General features: G+C 43.0%; 1 protein-coding gene across 1 annotated transcript in view; it reads left to right on the forward strand.

Moving 5' to 3' along the window:
* CCDC138 (coiled-coil domain containing 138) overlaps nt 1-27,614 on the forward strand; it is a 105,575-nt gene that overhangs the window by 61,920 nt on the left and 16,041 nt on the right. The window contains exons 9-13 of the mRNA XM_073614809.1: nt 11,356-11,463; nt 13,458-13,598; nt 14,811-14,927; nt 15,127-15,304; nt 21,864-22,040. Coding sequence (XP_073470910.1) covers nt 11,356-11,463; nt 13,458-13,598; nt 14,811-14,927; nt 15,127-15,304; nt 21,864-22,040 — 721 coding nt within the window. The remainder of the gene's footprint in view (nt 1-11,355; nt 11,464-13,457; nt 13,599-14,810; nt 14,928-15,126; nt 15,305-21,863; nt 22,041-27,614) is intronic.

Below are 27,614 nucleotides of genomic sequence, written 5' to 3' on the forward strand. Positions count from 1 at the left end.
TGGAGGGCTATTTTTAAGGATGGGCCAGCGTCTGCCAAGTAAAACAACATGTCGTCCACGTATAAACTAATCTTTTCTACCAATTCTCCACGTCTCAGTCCTTGGACACCAGGATTTGCCCTGAGGGAGGAAGCAAGAGGTTCCACCGCCAAGGCATATAATAATGGGGATAAAGGGCACCCCTGACGAGTGCCTCTAGAGAGGGGAAAAGGGTCAGAAACTTTTCCGTTGACCAAGATCCTGGCACATGGGTTCTGATATAGGAGTTGAATCCACCTGATGTACTTAGGCCCAAAACCAAAGCGTGTTAAGCATTTCCAAAGATAGTCCCATTCGACGGAGTCGAATGCCTTGGCGGCATCAAGGGACACTACTACTCTGCAACCTAGTTGGTCATGTTCAGCTTGCAGGTTCATATGTAACCTATGTTACATATGAACTCTAGCGCCTTGAGGCGATTCAGTTCGCATTTGCAGCGCTCTACAAATCCTTCCTTCATTCATTCATTCATTCATTCATTCTACGTAAATTATAAGCTGTGTTTTTGGCTGGCATGAACCCAGTTTGGTCTGGGTGGATTAGGGTTCATTATCACCTTATTCAGACGTAGTGCCAAGATCTTGGCCAATATCTTAATGTCCAGTTGGAGTAGGGATATTGGACGATACGATTCAGGGAGGACAGTATTTTTCCCAGGTTTGGGTATCAGCACGATATAGGCTTCGCACATAGAAGGGGGCAAAGCACCAGCTTTAAACATATGGGAAAATAGGTCATGTAGTCTGGGAACTAGGGTCTCAGTATACGTCGTGTAGAATTCAAGGGGGAGACCATCAGAGCCGGGTGCTTTAGACGGGTTAAGTAAAGACATGGCTTCAATTATGTCATCCTTGGATATAGGAGCCTCCAACAGCTCATATTGGTCATGTGTCAGAGTGGGCACTTCTATATTAGCTAAGAGTGTCACTAATTCCTCAGGGGGGTTGGTGGCAGTGGAGGAATAGAGAGTAGCAAAACTCTTCAGCCACCATATCGGGGTCAGTAATCATTGTTCCCTCGGCAGTGCGAAGAGATACCACAACGGGAGGTTTATGGTCCAAGTGGGCCAGGTATGCCAGGAGGCGTCCCGCCCGCTCTCCACACTCATACATCCTCTGTTGTAAAAGATCTTCCTTTCAGCTTTTTGGAAATGAAGTCTAGTTTGTAGTTTTAACCGATCCACTGTGGACGGTGATGGGTCAGCCAAAAAGTCTCTCTCTGCTTCTGCAAGGGATTGTTCTGCCTGCCTAACCACCTGAGATGAGCTCCGACGATATCTGGATATACGCTGCAATAATATCATCCTAGCATGCGTTTTAAAAGCGTCCCAGATCATCTCAAGTGGTGCAGTGTTCCTGTTGATCTGGAAGAACAATTCCCATTCAGTACCAAGTCCCTCTAGCTCAGGGATAACCGTCAGCCAAAAAGGGTTTAGTTTCCGTGTATATGTCATAGGGGAGGAGTCTATTCGAAGTGTGATCCAGTACGGGGCGTGATCGGATAGGACCCGTGGGTTAAATCCTACCTCGCCCAAAATGGGGAGAATGGCGTGAGAGATCAGAATTAGATCTATGCGTGACATAGCGTTGTGTGATGTAGAGAAGCACGAAAATACCCTGTCTTTTTGGGTGCCGGTGCCGCCATGTATCCACTAAATTAAGGTCAGTAAGGAGCTTACCAAACCTAGTGTAGGATTGACTGGGGTTATCAGGAGGTGTCAATGTCAATCTATCTAAGTCTTTGTGGATAATAATATTAAAATCGCCTAACCAAAGCACAGGGACAGTAGGGAATTGGGACATAAATGCCACCCCTCTGTCAGAACACCAAACTGAAATGGGGGGGGTATGTACATTGCTAGTATTAGGAGTTCTAATCCGTTTACTTTGGCATGCAAGAATAAAAATCTACCTTGGGGGTCAGATTTAAGCGTTAATAGTACAAATTGCACCGTTTTTGCCACAAGGATAGCTACACCCCTAGAGTTTGCAGTAAATAGAGCTTGATACATCCACCCCACCCACGGTTTTTTAAGTGCTAACATAAGTTGGCCTGTGAGGTGGGTCTCTACCAATACCATAATCCCTGCATCTGCTTTTTAAGGTAAGACAGGACTGCATTACGCTTGGGTCTAGCTCTGAGGCCACATACGTTCCATGTAATACATTTTATATCAGGCATATTAACAGGGCAATAGGTATCCAGTGTCCCAGCATCCCAACTCCACGCGCCCATCCCGCACACCCCCCCACAACCAGGAGGATATGCAGGACCGCCCGCAGAGCCCGGGACCCCCAGAACAGGATATTGCAACATACGCCACCAGATCTGCAGCATATCAGCAGCACAAAAAAAGCACGGCTTTTTGGATAACATCCGTGCCTTTATGCAATCATGACCACAAGTATCTCTGTGTACACCATATATGTAATGAGTATTGTAACAAAAAAAGAAAAACCACGTATTTAAACTTAAAACAACATAAACTAACACGCTGGCATGCCCGGCAAGACAGCACACTGAAGATCTATCAAGTGTAGACATTGGGAACCGGGCAGGCCAGGGAAACCAGACTTGAGTCAAACAAAACACGTTGCAGTTATTAGTAACAGTAGCGGGGCCCCTAGGGGTCTCCGCATCTAAGGGGGCGATTAACTGCTGAAAAACATACTACAGTACAAAGAGTGTGACATCCATTCTTGTGACATCAGGATGAAGTATGCAGGGGGACCGGGAGGATTTGAAAGTTCAAGGCCTTGTCACAGATGCCATGTCGGTAGTCAGCCTGCCATTTAAATTAGAAGGTCAGGGCCATAGATATCAAGTTCAGTACCGTGGCAGCCATGTGTGGCCTTAGGGGAGGGGATAACCTGGGATGAAATAAACAAAAATGACGGGGGAATGGTACCAAAGCGGGACAGAGTGGAGAGAGATTTTCGCCCCCCTACGGACGGGGGGGGGGGGGGGAGTGGGGGGGGGGACACAGACCACGGGGTTTAGAGGAGCTCAAAACCACACAGTACCTTCAGGGTTTCATGTTCCAGATGTTTCTAGAAAGTTTAGGAAAAATTATTCATCCGTACAGACACCTTAAACTGGATGGTCATCCAAAAGGGGAGCAGCCGAGTTGTCAAGCGAGGTCCCATGCTGGTGCCGCTGTATTTTCAAGCCAGGAAAGGACAGCTTCTGGCGTTTCAAAGAAATGTGCCCGGTCCTCCAGCTACGCGGAGTCTAGCTGGAAATAACATCGCATAAGAATATCCTATTATATATATCCTCAGTTGCCGTTTGGCTTCAGTAAATTTTCTGAACCTCAGCTGAAAAGTCTGGAAATACCTTGATCTCGCCGTTCTTGAAAGGAATATTGCCTTTTAGTTTGGTGAGGCGGAGAACCGCATCTCGATCTCGGAAATTAAGCATTTTGGCTATGAATGTTCTAGGTGGTGCCCCCTGAGGGGGAGGTTTGGCAGCCAGCCTGTGCGCTCTTTCAACCACAAAAGACGTGGAGAATTCGGCCCGTCCGAAGGTGGTAATAAGGAGATTCTCAATAAATAAGGGGGGGTCTGTGCCCTCTGATCCTTCGTAGGTTGCACCTCCTGAGGCAATTCTCCATATCGTCCTGTTTAACTAGAATTGTGTGGAGCTGGTGCTGTAGTTGTTCTGTAGCCATTTGTAACGGGTGCATCTCGTCCTCCACATGGCTTATACGGTTCTCCGTCTCGGTGACCCAATCTCGGAGTTTCTGTAGGTCTTGGCGTTTGAGCGAGACATCAATTTTAACCTCCTCAGTTTTACCCGTCAGGGTACTTTTGCAATCCGATATCACCTCCAGCACCCGTGCAGTGTCCTCTGCAGGAGAGCTCGTCCCAGAAGGAGATCCGGCGCCATTATCTTCCTCGGCCTCCTTTTCTGCATGGCGGTATTTAGCCAATTTAGCAGCTGAATCCGTCGGTTTTTTTGGCGGTGACATGTTCCTTGGTACCATGTCAGTCCAGAAATCCGGTATTGTAAAGAAAAAGAACAAGTTTAGCCCCAGGATGTATAATAACGGATGTTAGGCAAGCGGAGCTCCCGTACCACACTCCCTACACCATGCCGGTCCAGGCCACGCCCCGACCATCCGCAATTTACATGGACAAGCAGCTACTGTAGGCAAAGAAATGTACCCGTACGTCACTACCTAATTCTGTGTTTAGGGCACATGCATACGCATGTCAGCAAGTCCCTACCAATGATTCACGCCTGGGACCTGCTGATGGGCTGTGTACATTCACAGCCCACAGCTCTGAGTTGGCATTCAACACAGAGCTCTATACACAGGGAATGATCTCTGTGTTTCTCATCCCTGCTAGTGTTTGGCTCAGAACCCCCTCTCTATGTCATCTTATCAGTACAAGTACACAGGGTCGTTTCCAGGCAGTTGAGTTTAGAATCATTTTTTGGAAAGCAAGGACAGATGTTCAGAGGCATTTTGAAATGCCAAATACCTGTAACAGATTTGTAAATGCGGTAACTCGTTTACAGGCGTTTTTATAGCAGATACATTTTTGACTATTTGATGGTAAAAAAACGCTTCTAAACACAAACGCGGCTAAACGTGACATGTAAACGCGGCAAAACAGACGTTTTTAAACGTTGGTAACTATCTGTCAAGTTGAATCGTTCAGGAGAGGTTTCAAAACGTCCTGTGTACATTAAGCCTAAGTGGTAAAATTAGCTTCTGAAAGGGCTTTAAAAACCTGAAGTCTTAAAAATGATTTCCAGGTATGGTATATTTTTACATAGTTATATTGGTCCAACTTGTACCAGTGTAGCTATGTACAGTTGTGCTCAAAAGTTAGCATACTCTGGCACAAATCGTGAAATTTTGGCATTAATATTGAAAATATGACTGATCAAAAAACATGATAAAGTCTTTTATTTAAGATCAGGCATTTTCTGGCACTTTTTGTTTAAATTAGTATTATTTGCTAGATAATTACTTGTATCCCTCAACAATATACTTTTATTTATTTATTTATTTTAGCAGAGACCCTAAGCCTAGGGAATAAAATTTGCGTCCTTTTCTTCCCACAAATAGAGCTTTCTTTTGATGGTATTTGATCACCTCTGCCGTTTTTATTTTTTGCGCTATACACGGAAAAAGACCGAAAATTTTGAAAAAAAAATGATATTTTCTACTTTTTGTTCTAAAAAAAAATCCAATAAACTCAATTTTAGTCATACATTTAGGCCAAAATGTATTTGGCCACATGTCTTTGGTAAAAAAAATGTCAATAAGTGTATATTTATTGGTTTGCGCAAAAGTTATAGCGCCTACAAACTAGGGTACATTTTCTGGAATTTACACAGCCTTTAATTTATGACTGCCTATGTCGTTTCTTGAGGTGCTAAAATGGCAGGGCAGTACAAAACCCCCACAAATGACCCCATTTTGGAAAGTAGACACCCCAAGGAAATTGCTGAGAGGCATGTTGAGCCCATTGAATATTCATTTTTTTTGTCCCAAGTGATTGAATAATGACAAAAAAAAAAAAATTACAAAAAGTTGTCACTAAATGATATATTGCTCACACAGGCCATGGGCATATGTGGAATTGCCCCCCCAAAATACATTTAGCTGCTTCTCCTGAGTATGGGGATACCACATGTGTGGGACTTTTTGGGAGCCTAGCCGCATACGGGGCCCCGAAAACCAATCACTGCCTTCAGGATTTCTAAGGGCGTACATTTTTGATTTTACTCCTCACTACCTATCACAGTTTTGAAGGCCATAAAATGCCCAGATGCCACAACCCCCCCCCCCCCCCCCAAATGACCCCATTTTGGAAAGTAGACACCCCAAGCTATTTGCTGAGAGGCATGTTGAGTCCATGGAATATTTTATATTTTGACACAAGTTGCGGGAAAGTGACTATTTATTTATTTATTTTTTTGCACAAAGTTGTCACTAAATGATTTATTGCTCACACAGGTCATGGGCATATGTGGAATTGCACCCCAAAATACATTCTGCTGCTTCTCCTGAGTATGGGGATACCACATGTGTGGGACTTTTTAGGAGCCTAGCCGCGTACGGGGCCCCGAAAACCAATCACCGCCTTCAGGATTTCTAAGGGTGTACATTTTTGATTTCACTCTTCACTGTCTATCACAGTTTCGGAGGTCATGGAATGCCCAGGTGGCACAACCCCCCCCCCCCCCCCAAATGACCCCATTTTGGAAAGTAGACACCCCAAGCTATTTGCTGAGAGGCATGGTGAGTATTTTGCAGCTCTCATTTGTTTTTGAAAATGAAGAAAGACAAAAAAAATTTTTTTTTTCTTTTTTTAATTTTCAAAACTTTGTGACAAAAAGTGAGGTCTGCAAAATACTCACTATACCACTCAGCAAATAGCTTTGGGTGTCTACTTTCCAAAATGGGGTCATTTGGGGGGGGGTTGTGCCACCTGGGCATTCCATGGCCTCCGAGACTGTGATAGGCAGTGAAGAGTGAAATCAAAAATTTACGCCCTTAGAAAGCCTGAAGGCGGTGCTTGGTTTTCGGGGTCCCATACGCGGCTAGGCTCCCAAAAAGTCTCACACATGTGGTATCCCCGTACTCAGGAGAAGCAACAGAATGTATTTTGGGGTGTAATTTCACATATTCCCATGGCATGTTTGAGCAATATATCATTTAGTGACAACTTTGTGCAAAAAAAAAAAAAAAATTGTCTCTTTCCTGCAACTTGTGTCACAATATAAAATATTCCATGGACTCGACATGCCTCTCAGCAAATAGCTTGGGGTGTCTACTTTCCAAAATGGGGTCATTTGGGGGGGGGTTTGAACTGTCCTGGCATTTTATGCACAACATTTAGAAGCTTATGTCACACATCACCCACTCTTCTAACCACTTGAAGACAAAGCCCTTTCTGACACTTTTTGATTACATGAAAAAATTATTTTTTTTTGCAAGAAAATTACTTTGAACCCCCACACATTATATATTTTTTTAAAGCAAATGCCCTACAGATTAAAATGGTGGGTGTTTCATTTTTTTTTTTTCACACAGTATTTGCGCAGCGATTTTTCAAACGCATTTTTTGGGGAAAAAACACACTTTTTTACATTTCAGTGCACTAAAACACACTATATTGCCCAAATGTTTGATGAAATAAAAAAGATGATCTTAGGCCGAGTACATGGATACCAAACATGACATGCTTTACAATTGCGCACAAACGTGCAGTGGCAACAAAATAAATACATTTTTAAAAGCCTTTAAAAGCCTTTACAGGTTACCACTTTAGATTTACAGAGGAGGTCTACTGCTAAAATTACTGCCCTCGATCTGACCGTCGCGGTGATACCTCACATGCATGGTGCAATTGCTGTTTACATTTGACGCCAGACCGACGCTTGCGTTCGCCTTAGCGCGAGAGCAGGGGGGACAGGGGTGCTTTTTTTTTTTTTTTTTTTTTTTTTTTTTTTTTCTTTATTATTTTTTTGCTTTTTTATCTTATTTTAAAACTGTTCCTTTCATTTTTTTTTTTTTTTAATCATTTTTATTGTTATCTCAGGGAATGTAAATATCCCCTATGATAGCAATAGGTAGTGACAGGTACTCTTTTTTGAAAAAATTGGGGTCTATTAGACCCTAGATTTCTCCTCTGCCCTCAAAGCATCTGACAACACCAAGATCGGTGTGATAAAATGCTTCCCCAATTTCCCAATGGCGCTATTTACATCCGGCGAAATCTAAGTCATAAAATGCTCGTAGCTTCCGGTTTCTTAGGCCATAGAGATGTTTGGAGCCACTCTGGTCTCTGATCAGCTCTATGGTCAGCTGGCTGAATCACCGGCTGCATTCTCAGGTTCCCTGTTGAGACAGGAGAGCCAGAGAAAAACACGGAAGACGGTGGGGGGGGGGGATATTCTCTCCCACTGCTTGTAAAAGCAGTCTAGAGGCTAATTAGCCGCTAGGATTGCTTTTACATGAAAGCCGACCGCTGGCTGAAAAGAATGATACCAAGATGATACCTAAACCTGCAAGCATCATTCTGGTATAACCACTCAAAGTCGTGAATGGTGTACCTGAAGACAAAAAAATGGTTAACAATAAAGCACAGTAAACGGTAAAGTATAAAAAATTGCATACCTGAAAAGCAAACATGATAAAACATAATAACAATAAAACATTGCAGAATAGAATACAGTAAAAAAGAGCAGAACAATAGAGAGAGAGAATAGAGAGAGAACAATAAAACGACAACTATTATTTTTTATTTTATATTTTTGTTTGTGTTTTTTTTTTTTTTTTTACACTTTTTTTGTAACTGTAACTTTTATAACTGTAACCGGTTCCAGGTTCGGGTCTCTCAAAATGCGATGGCATCTTGGGAGACCCTGTGAAAGTGTGCCTAGTCTGTGCAATGCTGTACCCTACGCTAATACTCAACTAGTGAATGGTAGCGTTCAAAACATTCACCAATGCAAAGACCAGGATTCTCAGGACAGGAGGGACAATAATAGCGAGCGTCACGCCTATATCCGCGCTTGCTGCAGACACAACATCTTTTTTGGGGGGGTTCGTTGGGTAGGGGTACTCGGGAGGACATAAAAATGCCTCTCATGCAGCCGACTGCATTTGGTTGGGGATGTGAATGGGGGAAGTACGGGCGCTGCAGAAGTGGTGGGTTCCCAATTAGGATTGGCGAATGCAGCAGGAAGGGCATTATGGGCACGACGGGCCTGTGTTTGTCTTCCTTTTTGGTGGCAGCGGGACACTATTTGTGCTTGCCACCTCACCAGCTTGAACTGCACTTATGGGACTCGCCACGTCACCAAGTGTTACTGCAGTGCTGGTTTGACTACGACCGGGGTGTACTAGGCCGCTGGCGCTTGCCAGTTCACCAAAACGCTACCAAAAAAACTGTTAACGATCGCAGGGATCAGGCCTGACTCTGCGAACGCTGCAGTTATGCGTTTAGTGTTTTGTAAGTGACAGTGATCGATCGATACTGCACTTGGGTGGGCTGGGCCGGGTGGAGGGGCAAAACGCAGGTGCTAGCAGGTATCTGGGCTGATCCCGCTAACACTGCATTTTTGGGAACCCTAAACTGCTGGGGACGCTAGTATAGATCTGATCGGATCAGATATTGATCCGTTCAGATACTATACCACTAAGGGAGGCGTATTCTGCGTGCGTGGGTGTTAGCGGTACTGGTGCTAATCTGACGCTGCCTGGGGCGACGCATATCACCGCCGGGCGATCAGGGGGCTAAACCTTTATTTGGTAATAAACGGCGGGTGCCCTGACACTATAAAAAATAAACGAACTAACCAGCGTCACCCGTAACACTTATACGGTGATCAGTGGTGAAAGGGTTAACTAGGGGGCAATGAAGGGGTTAAAACATTTATTAGGTAGTATATGGGGGTCCCTGTCGCTATAAAACGCTGACGGCGAACCTAAATATTTACGTCCCTAACTAGCGTCACCAGCGACACTAATACAGCGATCAGAAAAATGATCGCTTAGCGACACTGGTGACAGGGGGTGATCAAGGGGTTAAAACTTTATTAGGGGGGTATCCTAGACCTAAAGGGGGCCTAACACTCACTGCCCTAACACTGTAACTGTCACAAACTGACACCAATACAGTAATCAGAAAAAAAAAAAACCTGCTTGGTGTCAGTTTGTGACGGGGGGGGGGGGGGTGATTGGGGGGGGGATCGGGGGGCGATCGGGGTGTTTTGTGTGCCTGGCATGTTCTACTGTGTGTGTGTGTGTGTTTGGTGCACTCACATTTCAGTCTTCTCTCCTCGGCCCGGAACGGAAAATACCGAGCCGAGGAGAGATGACATCATTTCCTCTGCCTCTGTGTACAATACAGAGGCAGGGAAATGATCCCATTGGCTGAGAGCGATCGCGAGGGGGGGGGCCACGAATGGATGGCCTCCCCCTCACCACCGATCGCCGGGGGAGATTTGCCGACCGCCGCAGGCACCGGGGGGGGTCTGATCGGACCCTCCACCCGCGGGCAGGCAAGGACGTACATGTAAGTCCTTTTGCCTGCCCGTGCCGCTCTGTCGACGTACATCGTCGTGCGGCGGTCGGCAACTGGTTAATGTAGTTACATTCCCTGTATCATTTGCCTTACCATGTAATGATGCTTTCACATGTTGTGGCTACAGTTAGTCATGGCTGATCGAATTCCCTATGTCCATGTATAGAATTACTGCATCAGTGCGGCGTGGCATGGAGTGTTATGGAAGCCCAGGTTGCTTTGATAGTGTCTTTCAGCTCACCTGCATTGTTGGGTCTGGTGTCTTTTATCGTCCTCTTGGCAGTGTGGGCAGGTACCAAGTCCTACAGGAAAATTAAATCGGCATCTCCATAGAGTACGCTAGAATTTCCTGGTAGAGCGCTGCGCTGACTTTGGACTTGATGGACAATTCACCAACACCGGCAGATGACATGGCTCCCCAAATCATCACGGACTGTGGAAAATTTTCCATTTCATTTGGAAATCAAGGTTCCAGAGTCTGGAGGAAGCGTGGAGAGGCACAGAATCAAAGTTGCATGAGGTGCATTGTGAAGTTTTCACAGTCCGTGATGATTTGGGGAGGAAAATCTAGAGCACTTAATGCTTCCCTCTGCTGACCAGCTTTATGGAGATGCCGATTTCATTTTCCAGAAGGACTTGGCACCTGCCCACACTGCCAAAAGTACCAATACCTGGTTTAATGATCATGGTATCACTGTGCTTGATTGGCCATCAAACTCGCCTGACATAAACTCGATAGAGAATATGTGGAGTATTGTCAAGAGGAAGATGAGACACCAGACCCAACAATGCAGATGAGCTGAAAGCCACTCAGAAAGAAACCTTCCATAACACAGCAGTGTCACAGGCTGATCACCTCCATGCCACACCGCATTGATGCAGTAAAAAGAGCCCCAAGCAAGTATTGAGTGCATACTATACTGTACATGGACATACCATACTTTCAGTAAGCCAACATTTCTGAATATACTATAATATAATAATATTTATTTTTTTGTTCATAAATTAAAAAAAGGGAGAAAGATAGGCATAAGACCCCAAGGGTACCATCATCCCAAACCAACAAGTGACTACAACAAGTTAAAAACCATGGAATTTCTAGGATTGCACTGTGGCTATATCCCCATTTTGGGAGACAATCGTGTAGTTTTTTTTTTCTTCTGTTTTATTTGACCATAAAAAATTTGACTTTAAAGTAATTTGTGTGATAGAATTGTTGTTGCCAGCTGAGACATGTTGCTAACGTAAGCTGTATGTTTTTCAGAAAAAGCAAGCGTTTCTTACAGTGCAGAAATGCAAAGATGTTTCTCAGGTCATACGTGAACCAAAATATAATAAGACTGAAAAAGCTCCTGTTCCCCAAAAAGCTAAGGCAAGTTTAAATTTTCTTATACGGGCCACACTTCCACTGCCACTTTGTTCAAGTTATGTATTTTTTGTTACAAATTCTAACATGAGACTTTCTGTAGGTAGTTGTGAAATATGTTAGTGCTGTTTAAGTAAAGAGTAACATAGTAGGTGAGGTTGAAAAAAGACACAAGTCCATCAAGTCCAACCTTTGTGTGTGTGATTACCATATATGTCAGTATTGCATAGAATTACAATAATAATATCAATGGTTGGAGGGTTAGGTTAATGTGTTACTAAATAGCACTGTAATGTGATGCATTTATGCAGCATATCGCTATAGCTGTCCTCCTCTAGTATGGCTTATTGGCCAACAGTTTTTCGGGTAGCCATTATTTGTTGGTATTTCCTGAAAAGAAGACAGCGGACAAGTACCAACTAGATCTGTGCTAACTTTCAAAATGTTGAAGATTGCCAACCTTCAGGTGTTTAAAAAAGTGTCTCCCTTTTCTGCAGTGGTAGAAGGCTTTATTAAAAACCTCATTCACCCTTGTACTCCCTACGTATAGCTTTTATAAAAGCAGAAGTGATCTGGGAAGTATAAATATCCTTTTATGCATCGCAGATCACTTTTTCTTTCCTTTTTTTTAAAGCAGGTTTAGCCACATTTTAGAATTTCTAGTTGGAGTCTGGCTCACATAATTCTATTTTCCCTCAAAGAAGTTAAACCGACTGCACCTAATCGCAGGGAAACTCTATGTGTATGGCACCATTTAAAAACCATTACATCCATTTATGTGTGTTTAGAAATGTCCTCTATATGCATCTAAACGAGGTTTGACCATGTCAGTGTGAATGAGGCCTAATTTTGTTTTCTCTTCACATTACACCATAGTTTTAAGAAACATTTTTTGTTTAATATAATATTTAAAAAGAACCGATCACAGTTGGGCTTTTCCATCTTAAAGTGATTTGTAAATTCTTGTTTAAAAAATACAAAAAAAACATGTTATACTTCCCTCCTCTGTGCAGTTGGTTTTGCACAGAGCATCCCAGATCCTCCTCTTCTCAGGGTCCCTCTTCGCTGCTCCTGGCCCCTCCCTTCTGTCGAGTGCCCCCACAGCAAACAACTTGCTATGGGGGCACCCAAGCCGAGTCACAGCTCCGTGTGTCCATTCACACCCTCTTCCGTGATTGGCTCACTGACTTTGACAGCCGCGGGAGCCAATGACGCCACTGCTGTGTCTCAGCCAATCTGGAGGAGAGTCTCGGACGGCTAAGACACTCGTGGACATCGGTGGAGAGAGATGGGGCTCAAGTAAGTAATTAGGGGGTGCTGGGGAGGCTGCTACATACAGAAGGTTTTTGATCTTCATGCAGAGAATGCATGAAGATCAAAAACCTTCTGCCTTTACAACTCCTTTTAAATTGTTTGTGCTTTTTTTTTTTTTTTTTTAAAGAATTTTTATTTTTTTTACTCTGTCTTAGTGGTTAGCACAGATAAGGGAGTCAGATCCTATTTGAATAGTTGGTACCTTATAAAGTTATGCATACATCTAGTAGCTGTCAGGTTTTGACAGGTCATCAGTTTCCAAACCTCTGGTGATCTTGAACCCCCTGACTCAGTTTGGACAAGGACAAAGTAGATACAGCTAAATATGGGGCAAGCCTTTCATAAGTTAGTCTGTGTGGTGGTAATTATTTAACGGGGAGTATTCCGATTCTTGCATAAGCCATATTGTGACTGGTTATCTTTATCTTTAAAGCTATAAGCAAACATTTTAGTTTTTTCTGTGACAGAGCTTTCAGCACCTGATGGTGTCTCCTACCATGCACAGGCAGCTCCATCAGATCCTGGCAGCATTTCACATCTTAATTCAAGTGAAGTCAGGCAAGGTCAAACTGTCTATTCATTGTGTGAAAAAGCAATGCCAGATCATCAGCATAAATTGGCTCAATTTATTATTCTAATGTGCACAGTACACAGATGAAAATTATAACATGTTGGCCATTTTGCAGATTCCTACCAATATGCAAGTATACAAACTCTTAACCTTTCTTATGGACTGGATGTATGCATCGGAAGAAAGTAGAATTGGAGACAAGCCACTATGCACAGACAAATTGCCCGTAAACTGTGTGCAGGAAAAGTGTGCCAAGGTAAGCTTATTACAACATTTTATGGTGCTCTTCTAGAGTTGCAGGTTTCAACAAAGCACTGTCACTTATCCTGCCAGAAACGTTCACTGTGCTTGAGCACAAATGCGTATTATTTAAAGGAGAACTATGGCCAAAGCTCTTTTGGCCATATTTCTCCTATAGATCATAGGAGTGCACTTATTTCTGCACTCCTGTGACCCAGAATCAGCCGACAGCGGGCTGAAGCCCGCTGTCTATACAAACAGATGGCAACCACCCCAACCTAAAGCCTGCTGGTGGCTGATGTCACAGAGTCAATCCTACAGGCTCTACAGGAATCCCAACAATAATGTTGGGATCCGCCCAGATTTATGACTAACAGCTGGCTTAGCTGCTCAGCGCAATGCTGAGAGCCTCAGCGTGCTGCTCCCGCTCTCTCCGCGGTCCAGCGCTCCAGTGAGACCTGGAAGGGCAGGACACAGAGCTGGTGACTGACAATCACCGCTCTGTGCTCAGCAGAGGAAGGGGTTAATTAACAAGAAGTTAATTAACAAGGAGCGTGGGACTTTGTATGAAGCACGTAGCTGCAAGGAAGGTAAGTGAGTGAACATAAAAAGATATTTTGTTAATAATAGTTTATTAAAGGCTGAATAATAACCATACACGATTGAGGTCATAAAAATATAAGGTAACATTCATGATGTATCTTGGCACATAACACAATACATATATACATACATGTGACACTGTTAACAATAGTAACAGTAGGTAAGGTGATGGCAATGAAAATTGGTTTCTCATGGAATAACCACACAAAATATCTTAGTTCACCACATGGGAAATTGATAAAAGATGATTCGTATATATTGCCTGCAGGACCTACAGTCTCACTAGACCTGTGGGGGTTCATAATATATAATAGCTTAGATAATCTGGTAAATTGAATAAGGACACGGCAACCAGTAGCTCTGCAGGTTAGTATAACATATATATATATATATATATATATATATATATATATATATCGTGTATATATATATATATATATATATATCGTGTATATATATATATATATATATATCTCTATCATAGGCTTGGTTATGAAAGGCTGATGCACAAAAGACGCCTTTTTAAGAAAAAAGTTGTTTTGGTCGGAGTAACTTTTTGGCATTTGGCCTTTTTTTTTTTGCAAAAAAAAAGTAAACTACATTTTAAAATTTTTCCGTTTTTCAGGCCCTGCCTATTATTGTGGAGCAGTTTGAATGGATGCCATATGTCAATGCCAAGATGCATTTGTCATTCATGAGGTTTACATATTGGACTGTGGTTCAGCTTGATTCTGCGACACAGGTAAAGCTAATTATACTTCTAGCTGGACTTCTGTAACCCAGTTTCTGTAGATTTAAGAATACCAATCTTTTTCTGGATTGACATCACACAGCAGTATTTTATATCCACATAGTAGCTGTCTGTTCTTTTAAATGACTCGTTATGCTATGATCTCCATTCATTGTTTTACACTATGTTTTTCCCTTTCTTATGGCCACAGTCCACCATGACCTCAACTCTAAGGCGAATTGGCGATGAAACGTATAAAGGAGTTCTGTGTAATTCCACAGAAGATAATGGCATGGAACGCAAGCCGAAATCTGTAGCTTTTTTTAAGAGCAATAACTTACCACTCCGATTTATTTCAACACTGGTTGTTCTCAAAACTGTAACACAAGGTAAGCATTTTGGTATTCTGTGAAATAAAATATGGGAATGACTAAATTTTTTTTTTTTTTTTTTTGGAATTGGAGCTCAATGGATACAAAAAATGAGATATATTCCACTGCATTGTCAGAAAGCTTCATGCTGATCTGTTCTCTTTTATATTAGCAAAATTAATAACTGCATTACATTAAAGTGGTGTTCCGGCCGAAATTATACTTTATAAATAGAAATACCCCTATAATACACAAGCTTAATGTATTCTAGTAAGGTTAGTCTGTAAACTAAGGTCTGTTTTGTTAGTTTATAGCAGTAGTTTGTTATTTTATAAACTTACAGCAAGCCGTGGCCATCTTAAGTGTGGGCATCTGAAGCCAGACTGTATTTCTTCCTGGATCTCATCCTTGCAGATCTCGCACATGCTCAGTGCAGCACAAGCAGTGTAATAGGTTTCAGGTCAGGTTTCCATAGCAACTGCAGTTTCAGAGGAAGTTGCCGCCCCTTCCCAGAAGGCATTGCAAACAGGAAATGATGCGATGGGCCGCGGCCAGGGAGGAGGAAGTGAAAAATGAATACAGCAGATATACAGTAGGTGCTGAGGAAAAAAAATTTAAAAATATCCAATTTGTTTACAGTGCACAGTTTAGTGAGGGATGCTGAAGAGTTGTAAAAGTGGGTGGAACTCCACTTTAACTTTTTATAAATCAACTGAATCGTTTTTAATAACCATCTCTTTACTGGCTTATGACAGTTCAAAAAATTTCAAAATACAGGCTGTCCCCGGGTTACAAACAAGATAGGGTCTGTAGGTTTGTTCTTAAGTTGAATCTGTTTGTAAGTCGGAACAGGTACATTTTTTTTTTAAGTGTAGCTCCAGCAAAAAAAAAAAAAATATTTTTAGGTCCTTTTGGGTAGCATAGGGAAGGGTTAACACCCCCGTAATCTTTGTTTTGCTGTCTGTGCCCCTGTTCAGAAGATTTCACCTCACTTTCTGTCCCAATGACAATTGGATTTTGAAAATTTTGGGTTGTTGGTGATAAAGCATCAGTGGAGGTGCCTTTTTCCGATAACTCTTACAGGAGTGAATTCCCTTCCTAGGAGTAGATTTTCTGCTGTCTCCCTCCATTTGTAAGTAGGAGTCGTTTGTAAGTCGGATGTTTGTAACTAGGGGACCACCTGTACACATATCATACCACATACATACCATATGTCAACAGTAATATTCTCAGCATTTTCTGTATCCTCATCAACATTTCTGTTATGTCATTATTATGGTCATTCTAAATGGCTGTCTGTTGGGGAACAATCTCTGAAAACTATTATTATTTTTATTTATTTATTTAATGGATGATACATGTTCCAATCTGATTGTGCAATCTCCTTTAGATTTGCCATCAACCATTTTTGGTATGAGTGAAGCTGGCCATACTTGGGTCAAATTCCAAAATAATTTTCTTTCGAAAATCGTAACTAAGACTTTACATTCAAATTTTGCACCATTTTCGCGCGACCATCAAATTTGAGTGATCGGGCATGCTGGAAATTTTTTGAAAAATAAACTTCTTCAAACTAATTTCTAATCAATGATGGGAGACTCGTGCAAGAAATCTAATTAAAAAAGAAATGCGCATGAGCTGTGACCTGGAAAGAAAAGAAGATTCCCAGCCATGAAAATTCTTTTCTGTAGCAGCATGAGGCGAAATTGAAAACTTTGTTGGTCGAATTTTGAAATCAATGGGGGCACCATCGAATCACAAAATTTCTGATTTTCAGAAGAGAATTAGTTCGAAAATCGACCTATGTATGGCCTGCATTAGAGATACACCAATATATCGACTGCTGAAAATTATCGTGCGAAAATAGGGTTATCGGCATTTCGCTGATAATGGTCATCAAAAAACCAAAAAATGTGATTTGCCAGCAATTTAACATGATTGTGCCGTGGTTTTACCACGTTTTTCATAGGTCATGTGACTTAAAAACGCAACATGGTTGCTTTTTGGATGCGTTTTTACCACATTTTCAATGTATTTCAATAGATAGTTGCGTTACACTGCAACAGAAGCACAACATACCAGTATGATGACATACAAAATTTTTTTTGAAAGGGATGCATTTTTCTAGAACTTTTCTTGAGCTTTTTTTTTTTTAACGCAAAAGCGCTTCAAAAATGAATGAAAAAGCTGAATATAATTCAATTATATAAAAAAATATATTTTTTTTAAAAAACTGTCTGTTTTGGTTTTCAGCCAAGTGCATCCTGAATTTTCATTTCGTTGCACCATTAGTATGAGTGCCTGCCTGATTGGATACAGATTAAATGTGTAGTTTTAGGTAGGTCCCCATTTTACATAGTAATGGTAAATTTTGCACTGCTTGCCAATATGTTCCTAGGAACCTAAACATAGTAGGAACATTAACTATATTTTCTCAGAAGTAATTCAAGACAAAACATAGCTTTTTCAGAGTACTATTTAAACACAACTAACATTTTTCTATATGCCCTATCTAACATGGCAACTCTTCACATTTTTGAGTTTAAGTCCACTTTAAAGTAATGATACACTTGAAAGCAACTAATTCACTTTCTCTATCCCCAGTTGCTGCAAACTTAAGCCTCGTATTCACAATGATTATCGGAGAAATGATCGTCCTTTTTTTCTTTTTTTTTTTGCATGCAAATCTCAGATTGAATCTGATGGGTTTACTAAAGTCACGTACGACAGAAAAAAATTCAGATGACTGTTGCACAAGGAGACCGTATACAGTATGTAAGAGAGAGGACAATTCAGAAAAAGTGATGATCCATTTAAAAAATCAGGCCTCTCAGAATTTATATTTTTGTTATAAATCTAGCTTGGTGGGCTGAATCAAGCCATTTCTTGTATGTTCTGGTTGCTTCAGCAATGAGTTATTCCTGCTACTGGTGGTGTGGCAATTTTGCAATAAATCAAGCTTGACAATTTTCTGGCAATTTCAACCACTTTGATCAAGCAGAATTTGTGGTTGGATTGATCACAAGAAGATGTGACTGAAATTGATTGGATTGAACTCCATGAAAAAAAATCTGAATACTTTTGCCAACATTTCTGTATTTTTTGTTCCTCCTAATAATCTCTATTGAAGCTGTTTGTTTATAGTCTAGTAGTTTGATCAAAAACAGGTGATCAATGGTTATAGATGGCTTGTTTTCAGGCAACCACTTTTGATTGTTCGATTTTTGGATTAAAAGTGATCGAAGTTGCCTGAAAGTTGCCACATGTGCGGCCAGTTTTAGTGTATGGCTCTGCTTAAAGCCCAACTGCGGTCAAAAAACTTTTTTTTCGCTACGCAGTGTGGCTGTGCTCGCACTGCAATGGTTAACTGCTCATTTCATCTAGGGTTGAACACAGAGCCTATACTCGCCCCATTATTCGATCCTCTGGAAAACGGCGCTCCCCAGCCGTGGACTGTTCCTGATATCTTCACATCCAGAGCCTGTCTATGAGCGTGGTGATGTCAGGATGTCAGGAACATTCCACTACCTAAGACCGCGGGAGAGGTAGGCGCTGCAGGGGACAGGTCTTGCTCTGGGAGTATTAGGTGAGTATATCTCTGCTCTCCAATCCCAACGAGCAGTTAACCCATGCAATGCGGGCACATCCCACTGCATGGAAAAAAAAATGCCCGTAGTTAAGCTTTCAGTTTATTTCAGGCTCTTTCATGTGTTTTTATTTGCATTTTTACATGCATATGCAAGCATTTTAGCAGCATATTTCAAGCATTTTACATGTGTGCTCAAGCTTTAGACATTTTTCTTTTAGCCAGTTAAAACCACTAGGGGGAGGTGAACAGTTCTTACAGCTTTAAAAATGCTTGAAATACGCCTAAAAAAAAAAGGATTTAAAACACTTGATTTAAGCGTTTTCAGGCATTCCCATTGAAGTATATGGGACCAAAAAACCCGTAATATGCCTCATAATCGGCTCATGTATCTTTTGCAGTTTCAGACTTTGACCTACAGGTCTCTGAGTGCACAAATGTGAACAGTCTCCGTTTTAATGTGAGGTTTTGGACGTTGAAATGCTCAGGTGTAGCAGGGGCTTTACTGGATAACATGCCCAGCAATGTACATGTATGGAGTTAAGGCAGGCTATTGAAGAAAAGGCTAGACTCAGCCCACCAAGGTATACTTGTAATACAAGTATCTTTTAGGAGGGGACTAACCCTTTAAGTGGATCACCAGTTTATTTTAATATCAATTTTCAGTCTCTTTTTACATATACTTTTTCCTTGTAGTATGTAATAAATGGCTATCGCCAAGGACTGTACATGATTATACAACCTGTTTAATATGAACATAATGCACAAGAATGGACAAAAATATGTACAATGCAGAATATTTTCTGATGCATGAACAGGCATGTTAGTGCATTACTGTGCTTTGTTGTCTGCATCAGGTATGCCTTGTCATTCACAATAAATGGCACCACAATGGGATAACACATGTAACTTGCATTAATGCACATTATGGTAACACGTGCGTTACTGTGCCACATCACAAAGGTGTAATTCTGACCTTACAATATAGCATGTAAAACATTAGGTGTACTTATTAATCTGTTTTTTTAAATAAGAGGGCATACAATTGTAGTTAGATTCTTTTCTTTTTTACCTACTATACATCGCGTCACTACGCTGTGCGCTGCAGTGTTGTGGTGGCCAAGAAGGTATTACTATGCCAGCCTTCTATGTTGGAAAACAAAATATTGGTATATAAATTGACAGCTAGACTGCACTGGAAGAGGCAATGTGATGCTGGGCCTTACACAGCCAGATATATGCAGCAGTCTATTTGAGCAAGAGGATTTCTGTTAACGACTCCTCTTTTCCCCATTGTGCCAAGAAGGATTTTAAAGAGGAGAGAGCAGATGTTCTTCACGACTGAAGGCAAGTAAACTTTAACCAAAAAAAGTAGAAGAAAGGTCATACAAAATAATTAGGCAGTGCTGTCATAAATGAGCTCTATTGTGAGACAACAACTCTTCTACAGAAAACACCTAACTTTTGTGGGACTTTTTGTGGTTAAAAAGAGTCATGGCTAATGGTTAGAGCTCCTCTGCTTGTAGCCTTATTTCAAAGTAAGGTTTGAGGCTCGGTTCACATTGGTGCAGTGCGGGTACCTGCATTGCACCTGACTCGCAGGCAGTTCACACTGCCCTATGCGAACCGCTGGGAGTGTCAATACAAAGGTAATGACACCCCCAGATTGGTTCGCATATCACAGTGCGAACAGTAATCGGATCGCATGGGTGTGAAAAGGGTCCTGCATGACTTTGGTCCAAATGCAATACAAATTCAGCCATATAATCTGTATGGCTGAGTTTGCATCGCACAGATATCACATGTGATTTGCACAGCAGTGTGGTGTGAATCAAATGTGATGTCTGACATCGCACCAATGTTAACCCAGCCTCAAACACAAACAACGTATCATCATCTGCATCATCTATCCTGTAGTTTAGCAGACTTAAGCTGGATACATACTATACAATTCCCTTTTAGATTTTTTCCTTTAGATTTACCAAAACCATATAATATGAGGTTAAACCTAAACGCTTTCAATTTGTATGCAATCGGGCAGGTCCTTGTACTACATGGTTGAGGGTAAATCTAAAGGAACTCGAACAACAAAAGTCGTATAGTGTGTATCCAGCATTAAGTGATACTAAAGTCCTTTTTTTTTGTTTTGGTTAAAAATAACAAATATGTTATAATTACCTGCTCTGTGCAGTGGTTTTGCACAGAGCAGCCCAGATCCTCCTCTTCTTGGGTCCCTCTTCAGCGCTCCCGGCCCCTCCCTCCTGTTGTGTGCGCCTACAGCAAGCAGCTTGCTATAGGGGCACCCGAGCCACAGCTCCCTGTGTCCATTCAGACACAGAGCCATGCCTCAGCCCCGCCCCCTCTCTCTCCTCATTGGCTCACGTGCAATATAACTGGATCTAGATGGGGCTTAGGTAAGTATTAGGGAGGCTGCAGCACACAGAAGGTTTTATCTTAATGCATAGAATGCACTAAGATTAGAGGTGCACCGAATGGAAATTTTGGTGCCGAAAATACAGGATGCACTTGGCCGGAAACCGAAACCAAAAAAAAAAAATTACAGTTTTTAAAAAATATTTTTATATATAATTGTATTATGTTCGACTTTTTAATTAATATCAATTTAAATGAATATGAATTTATCGTCGGCCATTATTGTCTCCTTTTTAGCGCAAGAAAAGCTCAAGAAAAATGTATCCCTTTAAATTCTATGTATGTCTGCACACTGGTCCGTTGGGCTTCCATTATGATGTTAAAAATCCTGCTTGCTTCATTTTTGGTCAGTTAGTTTTGGTCAGTTGGTCAGTCCGATAAGTGCCGATAACATTTTCAGCTGAAATTTCGGCGTTATCTCCTAAGATAAATAAAATCATTCTGGCTTTACAACCACTTTAAGTACTCCTATATAGTTTAATCTATATTTTCATACTGTACTATGCAGACATATTTTTTTTTTTCCGGTATGTCAAATGCTTATTATATTACTTTCAGTGGACTACCTAGCTCAGGCCTTGGATTCCCTTTGCATGGACCTGAAATGTGATGAGGGAAGAATATTGTTCTTGGAGTATCAGGCTGTGCCAATGGTTGTACATCTCCTACATCTCACCAATAGAGGACTTATTTCCAGCGTCCTTGATATTTTACTTCAACTTTCAATGGAGACGAGTAAGTACTACATTTACTAAGTAATTCAAGTTAATGCAGGAATCCGACCTGGCCATTTTCTTCCTTTTTTTGGGGGGGGGGGGGTTGGGGGTAGTATCCATGTGCCCTAGTGTAGCAGTATTCCCCAGAAAAACATTTTCTATAATGCACATTTTCAGCCTAAAAACCCTAAAACATTGCAGTGAGGGGAGAAAAGGATTTGAACCCCTGCTGATTTTGTACGTTTGCCCACTGACAAAAAATTATCAATCTATAATTTTAATGGTAGGTTTATTTTAACAGTGATAGAACAACAAAAATATCCAGAAAAACGCATTTAAAAAAAAATAATAAATTGATTTGCATTTTAATGAGTGAAATAAGTATTTGATCCCCTATCAATCAGCAAGGTTTCTGGCTCCCAGCTGTCTTCTGTACAGATAACGAACTGAGATTAGGAGCACTCTCTTTAAAGGGAGTGCTCCTAATCTCAGCTTGTTACCTGTATAGAAGACACCTGTCCACAGAAGCCATCAATCAGATTCCAATCTCTCCAAAGAGCTGTCCAAGGATGTCAGACAAAATTGTAGACCTACACAAGGCTAGAAAAGGCTAAAAGACCATCGCCAAGCAGCTTGGTAAGAGAGTGACAACAGTTGATTGCGATTACAGTGGAACCTTGGATTACAAGCATAATCCATTCCAGCAGTACAGTACCTGACCGCGAGATTGTGTTTCCAGCGCGATACCATCACGCTGGTTCTCGGCGACAGGGTACTGTGCATGTCGCGCTGGCTCACTCATCAGGAAAGGATGAGTGACAGGCAGTGCTGACAGCTGTCTGGTATGAATCCTGAGGCGGGAACAACGTGCCAAATTTTAAATGAAAAAAACGGCGTGGGTTCCCCCCCAGGGGCATACCAGGCCCTTAGGTCTGGCATGGATTGTAAGGGGAACCCCCTACGCCGAAAAATTGGCATGGGGCCCCCCCCCCCCAATCCATACCAGACCAGCGCCCCCCCCCCCCCTCCTGAGCCGTACCAGGCCGCATGCCCTCAACATGGGGGGTGGGTGCCTTGGGGGAGGGGGGCGCCCTGCGGGGCCCCCCCACCCCAAAGCACCTTGTCCCCATGTTGATGAGGACAAGGGCCTCTTCCCGACAACCCTGGCCGTTGGTTGTCGGGGTCTGCGGGCGGGGGGCTTATCGGAATCCGGGAGCCCCCTTTAATAAGGGGGCCCCCAGATCCCGGCCCCCCACCCTGTGTGAATGAGTTTGGGGTACATGGTACCCCTACCCATTCACCTAGGGAAAAGTGTCAATATAAAAAAAACACAGTACACAGGTTTTAAGAGTAATTTATTAGTCAGCTCCGGGATCTTCTTCCAACTTCGAGGGGTCTCCTTCTGACTTCTCCCGGTGTTCGGCCTCTTCTCCCGGTGTTCGGCCTCTTCTCCCGGGCCCCGCCGCTATCTTCTTCCAGCTCTATTGCCAGCGAGGGGCCCGGTCTGCTGCCGCTGTCTCGCCGCCGCTGTCTCGCCGCCGTTGTCTTGTCGCCGCTGTCTCGCCGCTTCTTCTCTTCTTCCCCGATGTTGACACGACGCTCTCTCCGGCTCCGACGTCATTGTCCCAGCATGCGCAGGGACTCTGGGGCCACGCCCCCTTATGAAGCCAGAGTCCCTGCGCATACTGGGACCATGACGTCGTAAGGGGGCGGGGTCACCGCCTATATAAATGGCTCCGCAGCTCGCACACAGCATTCGAGCCGGAGAGAGCGTCGTGTCAACATCGGGGAAGAAGAGAAGAAGCAGCGAGACAGCGGCGGCAAGACAGCGGCAGCAGACCGGGCCCCTTGCTGGCAATAGAGCTGGAAGAAGATAGCGGCGGGGCCCGGGAGAAGAGGCCGAACACCGGGAGAAGTCAGAAGGAGACCCCCCGAAGTTGGAAGAAGATCCCGGAGCTGACTAATAAATTACTCTTAAAACCTGTGTACTGTGTTTTTTTTATATTGGCACTTTTCCCTAGGTGAATGGGTAGGGGTGCCATGTACCCCAAACTCATTCACACAGGGTGGGGGGCCGGGATCTGGGGGCCCTCTTATTAAAGGGGGCTCCCGGATTCCGATAAGCCCCCCGCCCGCAGACCATGACAACCAACGGCCAGGGTTGTCGGGAAGAGGCCCTTGTCCTCATCAACATGGGGACAAGGTGCTTTGGGGTGGGGGGGGCCCCGCAGGGCGCCCCCCTCCCCCAAGGCACCCACCCCCCATGTTGAGGGCATGCAGCCTGGTACGGCTCAGGAGGGGGGGGGCGCTCGCTCGTCCCCACCCCCTTTCCTGGCCGGCCGGGCTGCGTGCTCAGATAAGGGTCTGGTATGGATTGGGGGGGGGGACACCCACGCCAATTTTTCGGCGTAGGGGGTTCACCTTACAATCCATGCCAGACCTAAGGGCCTGGTATGCCCCTGGGGGGGAGGGGAACCCACGCCGGTTTTTTCATTTAAAATTTGGCGCGGTGTTCCCGCCTCAGGATTCATACCAGACAGCTGTCAGCACTGCCTGTCACTCATTGCGGAAGGAAAACAAAGTTTTCCTTTCCTGTTGAGTGAGCCATCTCGGCGCTGGCCCCTGCAACGGGGCTCGTAGGTGTCAAATCTCGCCGAGAAATGCGGCGAGATTGACACAATATCGCGGTCACCTACTGTATGCTCGTAATCCAAAGTACTCGCATATCAAAGTGAGTTTTCCCATTGAAACGAAAATCATTTGTTCCGCATTGACTTCAATGGGATGCAATACCGCATGCAGCCAGAGGCGGGGGGCGCCGGAGAGCCTCAGAAACGTCCGAAAAGGCCCGAGCACACTTCGGCTGACCTCGACAAACCGCGGAAAGACTCCGTTCACGAGCCTTTCCGAAGTTTGCCGAGGTAAGCCGAACTGTCCTCGGGCCTTTTCGTGCATTTCCGAACGCCGACGATCGGCGCTGTTCGGCTCCAGCGCCCACCTCAGGCCAAAAGCGGTACTGCACACAATGGAAGAAACACAAAATAACTGTCAATCTCCATCGGTCTGGGGCTCCATGCAAGATCTCGCCTTGTGGAGTTTCAGTGAACATGAGAACGGTGAGGAATCAGCCCAGAACAACATCGGAGAATCTTGTCAATGATCTCAAGGAAGCTGGGGCCATAGTCACCAAGAAAACAATTGGGAACACACTACGCCATGAAGGACTGAAATCCTGCGGCACCCACAAGGTCCCCCTGCTCAAGAAAGCACATGTACAGGTCTGTCTGAAGTTTGCTATTGAACATCTGAATGATTCAGAGAAGAACTGGATGAAAGTGTTGTGGTCAGATGAAACCAAAATCAAGCTCTTTGGCATCAACTCAATTCGCCGTGTTTGAAGGAAGAGGAATGCTGCCTATGACCCCAGGAACACCATCCCCACCGTCAAACATGGAAGTGGAAACATTAGGTCTGGGGGTGTTTTTTCTGCTAAGGGGACAGGACAACTTCACTGCATCAAGGGGACGATGGACGGGGCCATGTACTGTCAAATCTTGGGTGAGAACCTCCTTCCCTAGGCCAGGGCATTAAAAATGGGTCATGGATGGGTATTCCAGCATGACAATGACCCAAAACACACGACCAAGGCAACAAAGAAGTGGCTCAAGAAGAAGCACATTAAGGTCGGTAGACGGTTTCAGACCTTTAATCCCATGGAAAATATGTGGAGAGAGCTGAAGGTTCGAGTTACCAAACGTCAGCCTCAAAACCCTAATGACTTGGAGAGGATCTGCAAAGAGGAGTGGGATAAAATCCCTCCTGAGATGTGTGCAAACCTGGTGGCCAACTACAATAAACGTCTGACCTCTGTGATTTCCAGCAAGGGTTGTGCCACCAAGTACCAAGTTATTCATTAAAATGCAAATCAATTTAGAACTTTTTGAAATGGGGTTTTCTGGATTTTTTTGTTGTTCTGTCTCTCATTGATAAAATAAACCTACTATTAAAATTGTAGACTGATCATTTCTTTGTCAGAGGGAAAATGTACAAAATTAGCAAAATACTTTTCCCCTCACTGTAATGTAGAATAAAAACATTGTAGTTGCAATTTTTATGTAGCTGGATATTTGTACAACTGTTTTTCGAGAAAGTTCCAGTAAAAAAATACACCACACTACAATTAATTTTAATTCACGCACTGTATATTCCCCATCATTTTGCAAAATGTAAAAGGTTCTCAAGACTGTTTGAGTAAATTTGATAATGAAACAAGCAACGCTTTAGAAACTTCATAGATTCATTCACACCAGCGTTGCGTTACAATGCGCAGTAACATTTATTAAGTTCTATTGGCCGTGCGCAATGCTAGGCGGTGGGTTGCCTTGCACTGTGCTAAAAAAATACTATGGATGACCGTACTTTTTTTTTTTTTTTTTTTCAGCGCACACCACCCACACACCACTGCAACGTGGTAGTGGGAACCAGGCACATAGGAGACAAGTCAGTGTGGTGGGACTGTGCTGGAGTTGTAGCCCAATGCAATCCCACCGCATTTGATGTGAATGGACTCTTACAGCTGATCAGTTTAGAGCTGGGGTGCCAAGGTTCGCCATCACTGGGCTAGACAATGGCACCCTGACTGCCATTAGGTATCAGGATAAAATCCTTGATCCCATTGTCAGACCGTACGCTGGTGCAGTGGGTTCTGGGTTCCTCCTGGTACATGACAATGCCCAGCCTCATATGGCGAGAGTATGCAGGCAGTTCCTGGAGGATGAAGAAAATTATACCATTGAATTTCCCCCACGCTCGCCTGACCTAAATCCAATAGAACACCTCTGGAACATTATGTGTTGGTCCATCTGACACTGCCAGGTTGCACCGCAGTCTGTTCAGGAGCTCAGTGATGCCTTGATCTGGGAGGAAGTACCCCAGGGCACCAACCGTCATCTTATTAGGAGCATGTCCCGACGTTGTCAGGCATGCATACAAGCATGTTTGGGCCAAACAAAATAATGAGTACCATTTTGAATTGCTGCAATGAAAGTTCAGCAAAATTGGACTAGCCTGCTGCATCATTTTTTCACTTTGATTTTTGGGGTGTCTTTGAATTCGGCCCTCCTCAGGATGATCATTTTCATTTCCATCAAACAATGTGACATCCTTTCGTTCCTAACAGATTAACCCAGTCCATATCAATATAGATATCCAGCATGATCTTTTTCCCCATTGAGATATGATGTGTTTTCAAAGTGTTCCTTTAATTTTTTTGAGCAGTGGATATATAGATGTATTTAAATTAGGGCTGCAACTAATGAATATTTTTATAATCGATTTTATTGTTTTGATTAATCATAAAAAAAAAAAAAAAACCTCAAAAAAAGTTTGGTGTATAATTTAGCTAAAAAAAAAGACAGTTTATACTTAAATATCTCTATGCAGTAGTAAATAGAAATAACCAGCTATATCGTTGGGGAACAAAATATCCAATCCACTCTGAGAATAACAGAAAGGATATACAGTGTGTGTATGTGTATATATGTGTGTGTGTATAATATATATATATATATATATATATATATATATATATATA

This window comes from Aquarana catesbeiana, linkage group LG02 (assembly GCF_042186555.1).
Source record: "Aquarana catesbeiana isolate 2022-GZ linkage group LG02, ASM4218655v1, whole genome shotgun sequence".
In the NCBI taxonomy this organism is placed as follows: Eukaryota; Metazoa; Chordata; class Amphibia; order Anura; family Ranidae; genus Aquarana; species Aquarana catesbeiana.